This window comes from Nuphar pumila, chromosome 15 (genome assembly GCF_984573655.1).
Source record: "Nuphar pumila chromosome 15, dmNupPumi1.hap1.1, whole genome shotgun sequence".
NCBI classification, from domain to species: domain Eukaryota; kingdom Viridiplantae; phylum Streptophyta; class Magnoliopsida; order Nymphaeales; family Nymphaeaceae; genus Nuphar; species Nuphar pumila.
Genome location: NC_143263.1, coordinates 16,978,983 through 16,992,036, shown reverse-complemented (window position 1 = coordinate 16,992,036; position 13,054 = coordinate 16,978,983). Strand labels below are relative to the sequence as shown.

Here is a 13,054-nt window from a genome sequence, read left to right as displayed (position 1 = left end):
AACTTCAGTCCAATTGTTAAGATGGGCACCATTCATATTGTTTTATCATTGGCTAGGAGAAATAAATATTGAGTAGCTTGATGTCAAGAAAATATTCTTGCATGGGAACTTTCATAAAAAAGTTTGCATGGAGCAGCCAGCTGGACACAATGAAGGCAATCCCATTACAAAGGCATGCTAATTAAGGAAAGCAACATATGGTTTAAAGCAAGCCTCACACTCATGGTCTGAAAGTTTTAATAATGTGGTTCGTGAGAATGGTTCTATTGACGCCAGGTAGATTATTTTTTGTTTATGTATAGACAAGAACCATATATGATTGTTATCATGTTGTATGTGGATGACATTGTGATAATAGGAACTGGAAGGAGCACATAAATGAGATCCAAGTGGTTCCTTCATAAATGGTTTCATATGAATGAATCCAGCCCTTGGAGGTACTACTTAGGTGTAGAAGTGGATGGCAGACAAGATTGCTTGGTGTTATCCCAGAAATATGCAAGCGGCCAATTGCAGCGAACATGCATGAAGGATTGTAAACCCACTTGGCCACCTGCAACATTAAGTGGTGAGTTGATTCCACATCTAGAGCACCATAGAAATGTTGTTGGGGCATTACTATATCTATTACGAGACTAACCATAGTATGTGTGGTTATCAAGATTCCCAATTTATGCATGCTCCAAGGACATCACATCTACAAGTTTTCAAGAGAGAGGCACATTCGAGAAGCTATTAAACAAGAAAGAAGATAAACAAATAAGATGATGAGAGGCTTCAAGAGAGAAACTTCATTCATTAAGAAATGAGAAGAATACAGTCATATAAGGGAGACTCCCCTTCTACCTCACTACACAACAACAACAACTACGCCTTCATCCCAAAACAATTGGGGTTGGCGATATGAACCAAAAAAGAAAATCATTCTGGGTCTTCCACATGAATCCTTCTCCTCCAATCATTTCTATCCAATGTCATGTCCTCAGTGAGGTTCAAAGCATTCATATCATTTCCTATCATCTCCATCCAAGTCTTCTTAGGCCTACCCCGACCTCTTTTAACTAATATATTTTCCCATTTCTCCATCCTTCTAACTGAAGCATCATTAGGCCTTCGCCGAATATGTTCAAACCACCGTAAACGATTCTCCCTCAGCTTATTTTCAATGGATGCAACGCCTACCTTCTTACGTATTTCCTCGTTCTGAATCTTATCTTTTAGTGTATTTCCACACATCCATCAAAGCATACGCATCTCAGTTACACTCATTTTTTGAAAATGATGTCTCTTGGCAGCCCAACATTCTGTACCATATGGTAAAGCAGGTCTAATTGTCGTCCTATGAAACTTTCCCTTCAACCGCAATGGCATTCTACGATTGCACAACACTCCAGTTGCACTTTTCCATTTCATCCACCCAACTTTTATCCTATGATTAACATCTCCAACAATTTCTCCATACTTTTGAATGATAGATCCCAAATATTTGAAACAGTCATCCACAGGTATTTCTTGCTCACCAAGCTTCACTACACTCTCATCACTACTTTGTTGCTTTACTAAACCGACATTCCATATATTTTGTCTTACTCTTACTCAACTTAAAACCTCTTGCTTCCAATGTCTGTCTCCATAATTCTAACTTAGCATTAACCTCAGCTCTAGACTCATCAATCAAAACAATATCATCAGCAAACAACATACACCACGGCACATTTTCTTGAATTGATCTCGTAAGCCCATCCATTACTATAGCAAATAGGAAAGGGCTTAATGCAGATCCTTGATGTAACCCAACCGTTATAGGAAAATTGGTTGTAACCCCTCCACAAGTGCGGACATTGGTTACTACTCCTTTGTACATATTTTTAATTATATTAATGTACTTACATTTCTTCATCATTGTTCACCAGAGAACATCCATAGGTACTCTATCGTATGCCTTCTCCAAATCAATAAAAACCATATGCAAATCTTTGTTCCTCTCTCTATATCTCTCAATAAGTTGTCTAAGAAGATGTATAGCTTTCATAGTTGATCTTTCAGGCATAAAACCAAATTGATTCTTCGATATCATGACAACCTTCCTCAACCTATACTCAATCACCCTCTCTCAAAGTTTCATAGTATGACTCATGAGTTTTATACCACGATAGTTTGTGCAATCTTGTATATCACTCTTATTCTTATATAGAGGCACAAAAGTACTCTTCCTCCACTCATTAGGCATCTTATTTATCTGCCAAATCTTGTTAAAAATATTTGTCAACCATTCTAAACCTTTCTCACCCAAGCATTTCCAAGCCTCGATAGGTATACCATCTGGGCCAACTGCCCTTCTTGATTTCATTTTCTTCAAAGCCTCTGCAATTTCTTTCTTTTGAATCTTGCGCATGAAGTCACGATTCATCTCATGAAAATGAATGGAGAAGTCTCCAAGATCCTGAGCATGACTTCCATTAAATAGCTTATCAAAATAATCTTTCAATCTCTCCTTAATCTCCTCATCTTTGACTAAAACTCTTGGTGTTTCATCTTTGATAGATCTAACCATACTCAGATCCCTCGATTTCCTATCTCTCATCTTTGCAAGCCTATAAATATCCTTCTCGCCCTCTTTGGTATCAAACTTGTCATAAACCTCCTTACATACCTTATCCCTCGCATTTCGAACTACTTTTTTAGCTTCCTTCTTTGCTATCATATACTTCTCTAAATTCTCATTATCACGACTCTTACTTAGGTTTCTATAACACTTTCTTTTAACCTTAATAGCTAATTTGACATTCTCGTTCCACCATGATGTATCCTTACCTAGCGGTGCACCGCCTTTAGACTCACCCAATACCTCCTTAGCCACCTTTCTCATGTCACCCGCTATCTTATTCCACATTGATTCTGAATCATCATCGAGACACCAATCAGCTTCCTTAACTATCTGCTCTACAAACATTCCTTGTTTAGCTCCTTTCAGTGCCCACCACTTAATTATAGGATTTATCCTATGTTTATCTCTTTTGCGACATTTTCTAATTCTAAGATCTAAAATTAAGACTTTATGTTGTGTAGCTACACTTTCTCAAGGTATAACCTTACAATCTATCTGACTCATATTAACCCCACTTTTAAATGTTATTAGGTGAGACTGTCTCTTCCAAAACCAAGTGTTTGCTAAGATCGTATTATAGGACAAACCAAAATCTAAAATTATTTCTCCACTTACGTTTCTTTCTCCTATACCATAGCCTCCATGGGTACTCTCAAATTCATCCCTACTAATGCCTACATGTCCATTAAGGTCACCGCCGATGAAAAGTTTTTCTCCATAAGATATCCCTTGTACTACTCCATCTAAATCTTCCCAAAACTGACGCTTAATGGAATCATCTAAACCTACTTGAGGTGCATAAACACTAATAATATTAATAATATTTGTACTTAATACTAATTTAATAAGTAAAACCCTATCACCCTTCCTACGGACCTCAACTACATTATTTATAAACTCACGACTAATAACAATCCCTACTCCATTCCTATTCCTATTTATTCCTGTATACCAAATCTTATATCCCCAAGGTTCTATCACTTTTGCTTTCTCACCTACCCATTTGGTCTCTTGTAGACATAAAATATTGATCTTTCTCCTACACATAACATCTACTAACTCTACCAACTTACCAGTTAAAGACCCTATGTTCCAAGTGGCTACGTTAATTTTATGGTCTTGAACTATCTTCTTTACCCCCACCCATCCAACAAAGTGAGGGAACCCTTGCCTATTTGACACCACACCCGGGCGCCGGTGTGACGCGTCGCTTCTGGGCGACGACCTAGCAACCCTTGCCCATTTATCACTGCCTCCGGGCCTATAGAGTACAACGCGTCGCTCAGTAGGGAACGCCCCAACGAAATTCTCATATTGGTTCATATTCATAGGGTGTGACTAAGTTTTTATGTTGGCTGTCAGTGGCCTACCATAACCCTCCTCCTTTATCCGGGCTTGGGACCGGCAGTGTATAACTAAACAATTATACACAAGCGGAGTTCCCCAAGGTTTTCGAACAATTGACTTTACATCAAGGTTTCCGAAAGCGCCATAGGACTTGGGGAAGCACGCTTTTCCGAAATGCATTTCGAAAGAGCAAAATGTGGCACTTCCAAAACATGCTGGGAAGTGCCCAAAAAATTGGGAAGCGTCCCCTGCTTTTTTCATTCTTTTTCCCTTTTTTCTCTTCCCCCTCGCTTTCACCTTGCTTCCTTGGTCGCTTATGGTTCGCTTCTCTTCTCGCTTCCGAGACGATTCCTGGTTCGCTTCTAAGTCACCTCGTGCTTCCCACTTCCTAAAATTTTGGAATTGCCTCGTTTCCCGAATCGCTTCCCGCTCCCGCTTCCCCGACTGGCAACTATGTTGTACACTACCAGTAAATGTCAAGAATACCCCTGAAAAGAATGTAATATATACATAAATACATAGAGGGGCAGCAGACTCATTGTAATACACATACGATACATAATTCTGAACAGCAACAATGGATAGCTTGGCACCTATGTCACATGGGTAGTAGTGCGGCTGCGGTTGCGAGTACGAAGGGTACAACACAGCAATTCCAAAAATTGTGGGTACGGAGACACAGCTATATATATATATATATATATATATATATATATATATATATATATATATATATATATATATATATATATATATATATATATATATATATATATATATATATATATATCATATAAATACAAAATAAACTGAATATAATCTAAATATATATGCTATATCTAAAATATATATCATATACTGAAAATATAAAGTTATAAACTGAAAATATAATTATAAATTATAAATTGAATACAAACTTGTATGTATGGAGGGTAAAATGGCGTGTCCAGGTGTCAACACGGGGACATGTGTGTCGACACTGGTACATAGGGCAAAATGGAGTGTCCATGTGGCACATAAAGTACCCATTGAAGAGCCTATTGCATTACCATTAAAGGTGGTGGTTTTCTCAGACATGGATTATTGTGTTTACTTGGGATATTATAATATTAGAAGATCCATGTTGGTTTATTATTCATTGTGTTTACTTCAGAGATCTCTCATTTCATATAGTAGCAAGAAATAAAGAAAGGTTGTGTAGTCCAGCATTAAAGCTGAATACAAAGCATGGTAGCCATTATATTTAAGATTTCATGGACAAAGAATTAATCACAATGTTAGAACTGCTCATCTTGAGGTCTATTTTAAGGATCTTTCTTATTGGTCCCAGCCTTAGGTCTTATATCCGGCAAACAGAAATGCAGTAGCAATCTCATTAGATCTTGTTCAACACAAAAAGAATTTAACATGTTGAGCTTGATGATCACTGTGTGAGAAAGGAATGAATCAGGAGAGTTGGAGACTCAATTTATATATGGCAAGGATCAAGTTGCAGATTTGTTTACAAAGACTTCAGGAAAGGCAACACATTAGGACTTGAAGAGCAAGTTATTCATGGCACTTACCCATATAACTTGAGTAGAGATGTTAGACCAATTGTTATATGAATGTTTTTGTATTTTTACACAATGACATGACTGCAAATGTTTCATCACAGATGGTAGTTTTCATATTATTACTAATCAGGGGTAGTATGGCAATTTTTAATATAAGATACCATATGTGATGTCCAGCCTCTCATTAGGCTTGTTGGTTATGCATGCTATCTTATATTTCTCTTTAAAACTAATTGATTACTTTACTCATGTTTGTGAACCAAAAGGAGGCTTTTCATCCACAAATAGTAGCTCCCCACCTTACCAATGGAATATACCCTTGAGAGGATCAGGTTAAAGTTTGGTTAGCAAGGTTGCTGGTCCATCCCATGACTCAAATGAGACAACTTGGCTCAGATACCTAGTGAGTCAAGGGCATCTCAGTTTTCTCAATACTCAAGACTTAGCCAAAGTTTCCATCATGACTTATTAGACCACTCAAGTCAGGAGTATTACTTGTCAAAACATGATATTCATGAATCACTTGAGTTTCAAGTTTCAACTGAACCATGCATTGAACTGTCCCCAGTCAACAGATGTGTCATGGTTCTTTGGTTCTTTGTTTCTTTGTACATTTCTCTGCCAATTTTTGTTCTTTTCATTTTTCTTTTTTTTTTGGCGTGTTCAAGTCAATGAGTCACCCCCCTTAATCACTAGATCGAATTTGTCCTATCCAAGATTGAGGATGTCAACCATGGGTTGGTAGGAACAATGCAGTCTTTGGTTACTCGTCCACACTCTTGCAAACCTTGTTTATCTCTTGAACATTAGGTTTGACTATATATGTTCTATCAAATGCACATATCATCTTTATAGCATGTTTTCTAAGATATTTTATACTGCACATGATGATTATAGAACATTACAATAACTACTTAGTAAGTTCAATGTGTTTTTTTGCTAATATCGTGCTGAAGACATTGAACAGTTGTTGGTAACTAGAAGTATTCTTTAAGAACACCAAAAAGAAAAACCTAGAACATGACTTGGCATATGACTACGATAAACTGAAGGTGAAGTTTCAGCATCAGCCCATAGAGGAAAATTGTTATGGCTCGCAGGGTTAATATATGTCGTCACACCTTCATTTTATCATTTTTCTTTATGTAAAGAAGTATATTTGAAAGTAAATGGTCATTTAACAAGGTTGTACTGCAAAGTTATAAGGACTAAGGTAACTAGATGTCCATCAAAAATCACATAATAACGGATAAAACAGGAAAAACGGAAACCCCACATGAAGCTCCATCAGCCTTTCTGCAGCAATAATGATCAGCGCTGCTACACAGCCCATAAATTAGCAAAACAATTTGATATCCTTGATGGAAAACCATGATTGATATAGACAGCCATCTTTAGAGTAGAACTCGCCTACATGCTATGACATGTTAGTAAATGTCCAAAAGATTCACTGAGATTTTGAGAATATTTAAGAAATAAAGGACATTTCTTTTTAAGTCCAATAATCATGGTGAATAGTTTCTAGTGGTATCTTTTGTAGAAGTTGCCTTCACTACCAATCTGGTTATGATTTACTTTATGTCTTAACACTAGATAGTAAGGTTTAAAAGTGACACTTTTAACATGAGAAAGAAACCACATTATATTAGCTATATATAAAAAACAAATTCCTTATCATTGATGAAAGAGTTTTTAGATTCCAAGTCTCGTCAGATCAATTAAATATTATATGATATTAAAAAAAACTTACCTATTTGGTATTTCCCCAGGAAGCTCCATAAAATGCACGGCACGATCTACATAGCGGGCAAATACAATCTACAAAATAGAGCATCCCCCTCAAACTAAGAATTTTAAGTCATGCTATTGCAATTGAAATAACGAAAATGCAAAACGTCCATGCAAACATCAAACAAAAACACAACCATATGATTCATTAAAACAGCAATATGAGATAAGAACACTTCCTTGAGTGGAAAAATGGTGAAAATGCACTCTTACTAGAGCAAACTGCAAAAGCCCTCTCCCTTGCACACGGATCGGCCCCCAAATCGCTCTCACGACTCCTAGTGTGCGTGGATACCCTTCTAATGGCCTCTACACAAATGAGGGAGTTGGCCCTCAAGAGGTTTTTGAAACCCAAAAAAGGAAATATTATGATTCGGCCCTTTTTAAAGTGTGTTGAAAGTGTAGTGTACGATACACCCTGTATCGTACGATGCAGTACAATACATGGTTGTACTGTACGATGCAGATACGATACACACTCGTATTGCGTTATGTGGTTGTGCCTTCTTTGTAGTCACTTTGTGACATTGTTCCTGGCACTAGTGTTTCATTACACCTACATCTTGCATAAACGTTCCAAATGCATGACCAAGTGGAGACCCATGATGAGGTGCAAGTGTTGCACTAGACAAGAAGCATGAAATCAATGCAATCGGTCTTGCTCCCCATCTCAGGTTTGTAGACCAGCAGCCACTATCTTTAACATTTGCACTGTACTTCCAACTGATAGATAACAAGATTAGAGGAGCATTCACAGCAGTGGCAAATTCAGAACCTTCCAAGCAGTATATTCTAGTTCCCCATGTTTAAAAATTAAAGAAACAGTAAATCTAGTAAAAAAATGATCAGTTTCAACCCCACATCTGAATGCACAAGCATTAACTTCTGTTTCCTTGGCAGCTCCCTCAATCCAGAATTTCAACTCTAGACCTTTTTAAGCATCACTGCTTATCACTGGTTCAGTTTTAGCATTCATAACTGTGTTCTGCAATTTGTTATCCTGAATGCCCACAGCATTCACCTCACTAACTCCCAGGACCTGTGCAAACTGTGAGCATCTGATCTCAACTCCCACTGTACCACTAGTTGCTACATTAAATATAGCCTCAACCTGTGAAACTTCACCTACAGTAGTTTCCTGCATGCTCACTAGGAGAGCAGTTGGTCCCATCATCGTCTCATAAGCAATAGTCTATGAAATAATTTGGGTATCAATGGCATCACTCTCAGCCCTTGGTTTAGCAAGATATCCACTTGGTTTGTTAGCTCGAAGTTCACACTCTTCTCTGCTCTCTAGGTGACTCGTAGCTTCAAGTCTCAACTGCACTATCCTGTCCAATGCCCCAAACAGAAAGCCCATACCGGACCTTTCTTTGTGGTTAGTTGGAATGCCACTAACTAGCAGCAAGTTAAATGTAGAGTCATTCACAAGACCATGTCCCACAATTATTTGGAATGTGCCCTTGTCTGATGCTTTACATTGCTCGTACATATATGTACGAGCAATGTAAAGCAGTAAGACCAATATTTATTTTTCCCCATTATCCTGAAGCATGCTTGCTCCAACATGTAGGCACTCGAGTCATAGGCTTAGTTTAGTTGACTCGCCTCTGCCACTAGATCACCTTTGCAAGCTTGTCCTCGCCCAACAAGAGGAATCATTAATTTTCTACTTCAGAACTGATAGAAATCAAATTCTGAGAGATTGAAAGATGACTTTCAACAACAAGATTGGCAGCTAATAGAATGGCTAGACTTATGCAAACCAATAAAGAGGGAATATAATTACTCTCTGCAATAGCCCCAGTAGCAGCCACTGCACCCCAGGATGATTACTTCACCATTTTATGGTCATGCATAACTATGATTAAAGTGCATTTATGGACAGGGTGGAGAAGAGCAGGCAATAAATCAGATGGCCCTGTGAATTACCAGGAGAGAATGCACTCCATGAGACCCATCTACACCCAGGCCTTATCTCAAACAATTGTTGAGCAACGCTGGGTTTCACACTTATCCCATAGAAATTGTGGGAAGCTTCCTTCCTCAGGTGGTGGAGCTCAACATCAATTACTCTCTGCTATTTATGGTCTTTGATCTACTCATTTTGAAGGTACACTTTTGGTTGGGGTCTTTCATCGAACATTTGGTGTGCATACTCCCTATAGCTTGAATTTGCACAGCATGTGAGAAATTTTTGATCATCTACTACATATATCATCACCGCATCTGATCTAGTGCACATATTATGAGTATTCACACCCACTAGTGAGACAAGTGCACCCAAGAAATTCAAGATCAATTGCCACACCCCCTGGCTCAAAAATAATCCAACCTCGTGGAACCTCAGGAGGGCACCAACTTGAATAAGATGTTGCCCCTTAGAAAGTTGTCTCTCGCTGCAATGGTCCATGGGGATAAAAGAAGGTTATAAGTCTAAATGAATTGAAACCTTTGCTATCGCCTATCGGTACCCATTTTGTGTATCTTTGCTTCTTGATCAGTCTTAAATGCCAAACTCTGCAGTAGGCAGTCACTTAGGTGGCCATTCATGACCTGTTTAGTTGCTGGCAACAAAGGCAATGATACACATTGTTGTGGTTTTTCGACAAATATTTGGTGTGCATGGCTTGTATTAGCTGCAATCATGAATGAAGACTAACCAACTTTACACTTCTTGCATACTTCATCTGAGAGTGCTTGTTGCTCACCCATCATTAGTGGCTCATCAGTTGATTCTTCAATCTCTCGTTGCACTTTGATTGCTAAGAGGACTGAAAGTTGATCAAGTGATTCACTCGTTGCTTGAGATGTCTTCAACATCACAGAGCAGTGGTGGTCGATCTTTTGGGCAGTTTTGTGTAATTGTTCTAGAAGTGTCTTCCATTCAAACTCCTGATTTGCCATTATTTGCTAATGGGTATCACTCTGATGCCAATTGATATCACCATGACGGATGCTATCAGAAATCAGTGAGAACCAAGCCTCTAGGGCACCGAAAAGTGGTGGGAAAGGTGTAGGTGAGAGAGAGAATTGATGGGTTGGTTCGAGGTAGGCCAACCTACACAATCCTCATTCAATACCAAAAAGCATCTAGGACTCCAGGCTTTATTATCATAGCTAATAACTAGATCAATGCCTAACTCACTATCAGACCCATGAGATCCACAATATTGAGGACCTACCTACATGTTCCCGAGTCCCAAACTATGATCTGGCTTACTATTGATATCAACCGGATGCTATCAATCTAAATCCAAATACTATGTTTTTTCATTGATGATTACAGTCGATATCCCAAGATTTATTTCTTAGGGAATAAGGAACAAATTTTTCCCACCTTAAAGAGGTTCAAATCCTATGTCGAGACTCGAGACTCAACTCAATTGTAAAAAATGTATGTTTCTTAGTGATAGTGGTGAAGAGTACCTATCCAGTAGCTTCACTCAGTTTGTGTCTTGCATGAAATGTCTTTTCCTCGAACTTCAGCCAGAATAGAGTAGCCGAACACGTCACAATGTTGAGACAACTATCACCATGATGACTGAGTCCCTTATGAGGTAAGTTTTATGGACTTGAAGCATTTCACACAATCAATTATCTTAAATCGCATGTCACTATCAAGTCTAAGGGGGTGATTCACCATACTTCAGTTTTTTTGGTAGGCATCCTAATTATTTACTATAGAGAATGTTTGGCTTTAAGTGTTTTGCTCATGATGATGATTCCCTTTGTAATCACTTTTCACCTAAGGCACAAGTGTAGATTTGTTGTTATGATAATGAGTACAAAGGGTACAGATGTTGCAATCTTGACACTCATAGGATTGTCATTTCATTGCATGTTGTATTTCATAAGGATAAAGCCGTGCAGAACATATCTACTGGCTCCTAAAATGTTCCATTAAGATCGGATGGCTCTTTCTTTTGGCCATATGAAAAGGTTGACGATAGTACTAATGGGTGTGAGTAAGAGCATGATTACAAGATGGTGACAGAAAATTCTCATCAAAATGTGCCTGATAGAAGTGTGAAGGAGAAGGATGGCAGTGGAGTTGTCCTCTTTCTCAAGTGTATTCTAGAAGAAGAAAGAGTGCACCTGAAAAGAGGCAAAGTCATCTAAATGACACCCACTGAAAATAGTGGTGTTGAACAGCACCTCCAGGTTGAAAACAAGCATGTTGAGGGGTGGTCAACACTGGTTATTAGAGAGACAGGTATGAAAGAAACAGAGTATAGTAGTGCAGATATGGCTCATGGGTCTTCGAGAGTTCATCACCTTCCTGAGAGATGGGTAGCATATGATACTTTCTCCTGATATTCAAAAGCTGTGAAAAAGGGTAACCCGAAGAGTTAAAGGGATGCTATAAATAGAGACAAGAAAGGTTGTGGTTACTTGGTTCCTAATCTATGTCACATAGGTGCGAATGCGGGTGCGAGTACTGGTACTGGTGCGGATGCGGCACTTTAAAAAAATTTGTGTGCGGGGGTGCGGGGGTGCGGGGGTGCGGGGGTGCGGGGAGTATATATATATTAACAGTATTAAGTTAACACTATGTGTATTTGTGTGCATTTATGTATTTATATATATAATATAGATAAAAATGGACTTGATTAGGGTTAACTGAATCTACTGTTGGATAGAAATGGACCTCATTGTGGTTGACTTCACCTAACACAAAGGAAGTTGTGTCCAAGTGTCGCACCTGCCTGGGTGTGGGTGTGATGCGGGTGTGGTGCCCTGTTAGAAGAGTCCATGTGACATAGTTCCTAATTTTAATGGGAATGAATGGAGGCAAGACTCCTGAATCTTACTCGACATGCAGCAATAGCTATGTAATCAAAAGCGTCAGCTAGGCGCCTAGTCGGCCTAGGCGTAGGTAAAACGCCTAGGCTCTGCAATTCCCAGGTGGGTACCTTAAAATATGACAATTTTGCTGACTAGGCACCAACTAGGGTGCTCAATTGGCGATTAAGCTGTCCTCGCCTAGGCGCAAGGGCAGTTTAATCATTTTTTTTATTACTATATGTGTTCTGTTATTTTTTTTGTATATATAATTATATATATGTGCATGTGCTTTTGTAATTTAATCTGTGAAATGATGAATGCTTAGTTATATACATATATATATATATGTGTGTGTGTGTGTGTCACTTTGCTTTTGGGAAAAAAACATTTCTGTAAAACATTGAAAGCATACACAATTAATTTTAATTGATTATGTTTTTTATATATGTGTGAGTTACTTTGTTTCTGATGATTTTTTTTTGTTAAAGGCGGAAAGTGAGATATATATGTGTGATTTTGATTTGTATATATGTGTGAGTTTCTGTGAATTTTTCTACAAAAACCTGAAAGCATGTTTAATATTACTGATTATGTAATGTTATTTATATATGTATGTGTTATTGTGCTTCCCTGATTTTTTCTATGAAAGCCTGAAAGTATGATTTGTATATATAAATAAATTAAATTATATATATGTGTATGTACCGATTATGCAATGAATATAATATGTATGTGTGTATGTGTTAAAGTCAATTTTTCTGCGGAAGGCTAAAAGCATATTTTGTTGGTTATACTGAATATGTTATGAATAATTATATATATATATAATATAATATGTGTGTGTACAGTTGTATATATATAGATATATGGATATATTTATATATATATATATTTTGTGAAAGCATGTGTAGTTTTGTACTTGGTGTGAAGAAAACCATCCTATTTTTTGTGAAAGCATGTTATTCCA

At 37.9% G+C, this 13,054-nt stretch overlaps 1 protein-coding gene across 1 annotated transcript in view; it reads right to left on the bottom strand.

Annotated features, from left to right (window-relative positions):
• Positions 1 to 13,054, bottom strand: part of LOC149814650 (zinc ion binding protein) — a 165,112-nt gene that overhangs the window by 136,026 nt on the left and 16,032 nt on the right. Inside the window, exon 5 of the mRNA XM_089990096.1 lies at positions 7,262 to 7,329. Coding sequence (XP_089846222.1) covers positions 7,262 to 7,329 — 68 coding nt within the window. The remainder of the gene's footprint in view (positions 1 to 7,261; positions 7,330 to 13,054) is intronic.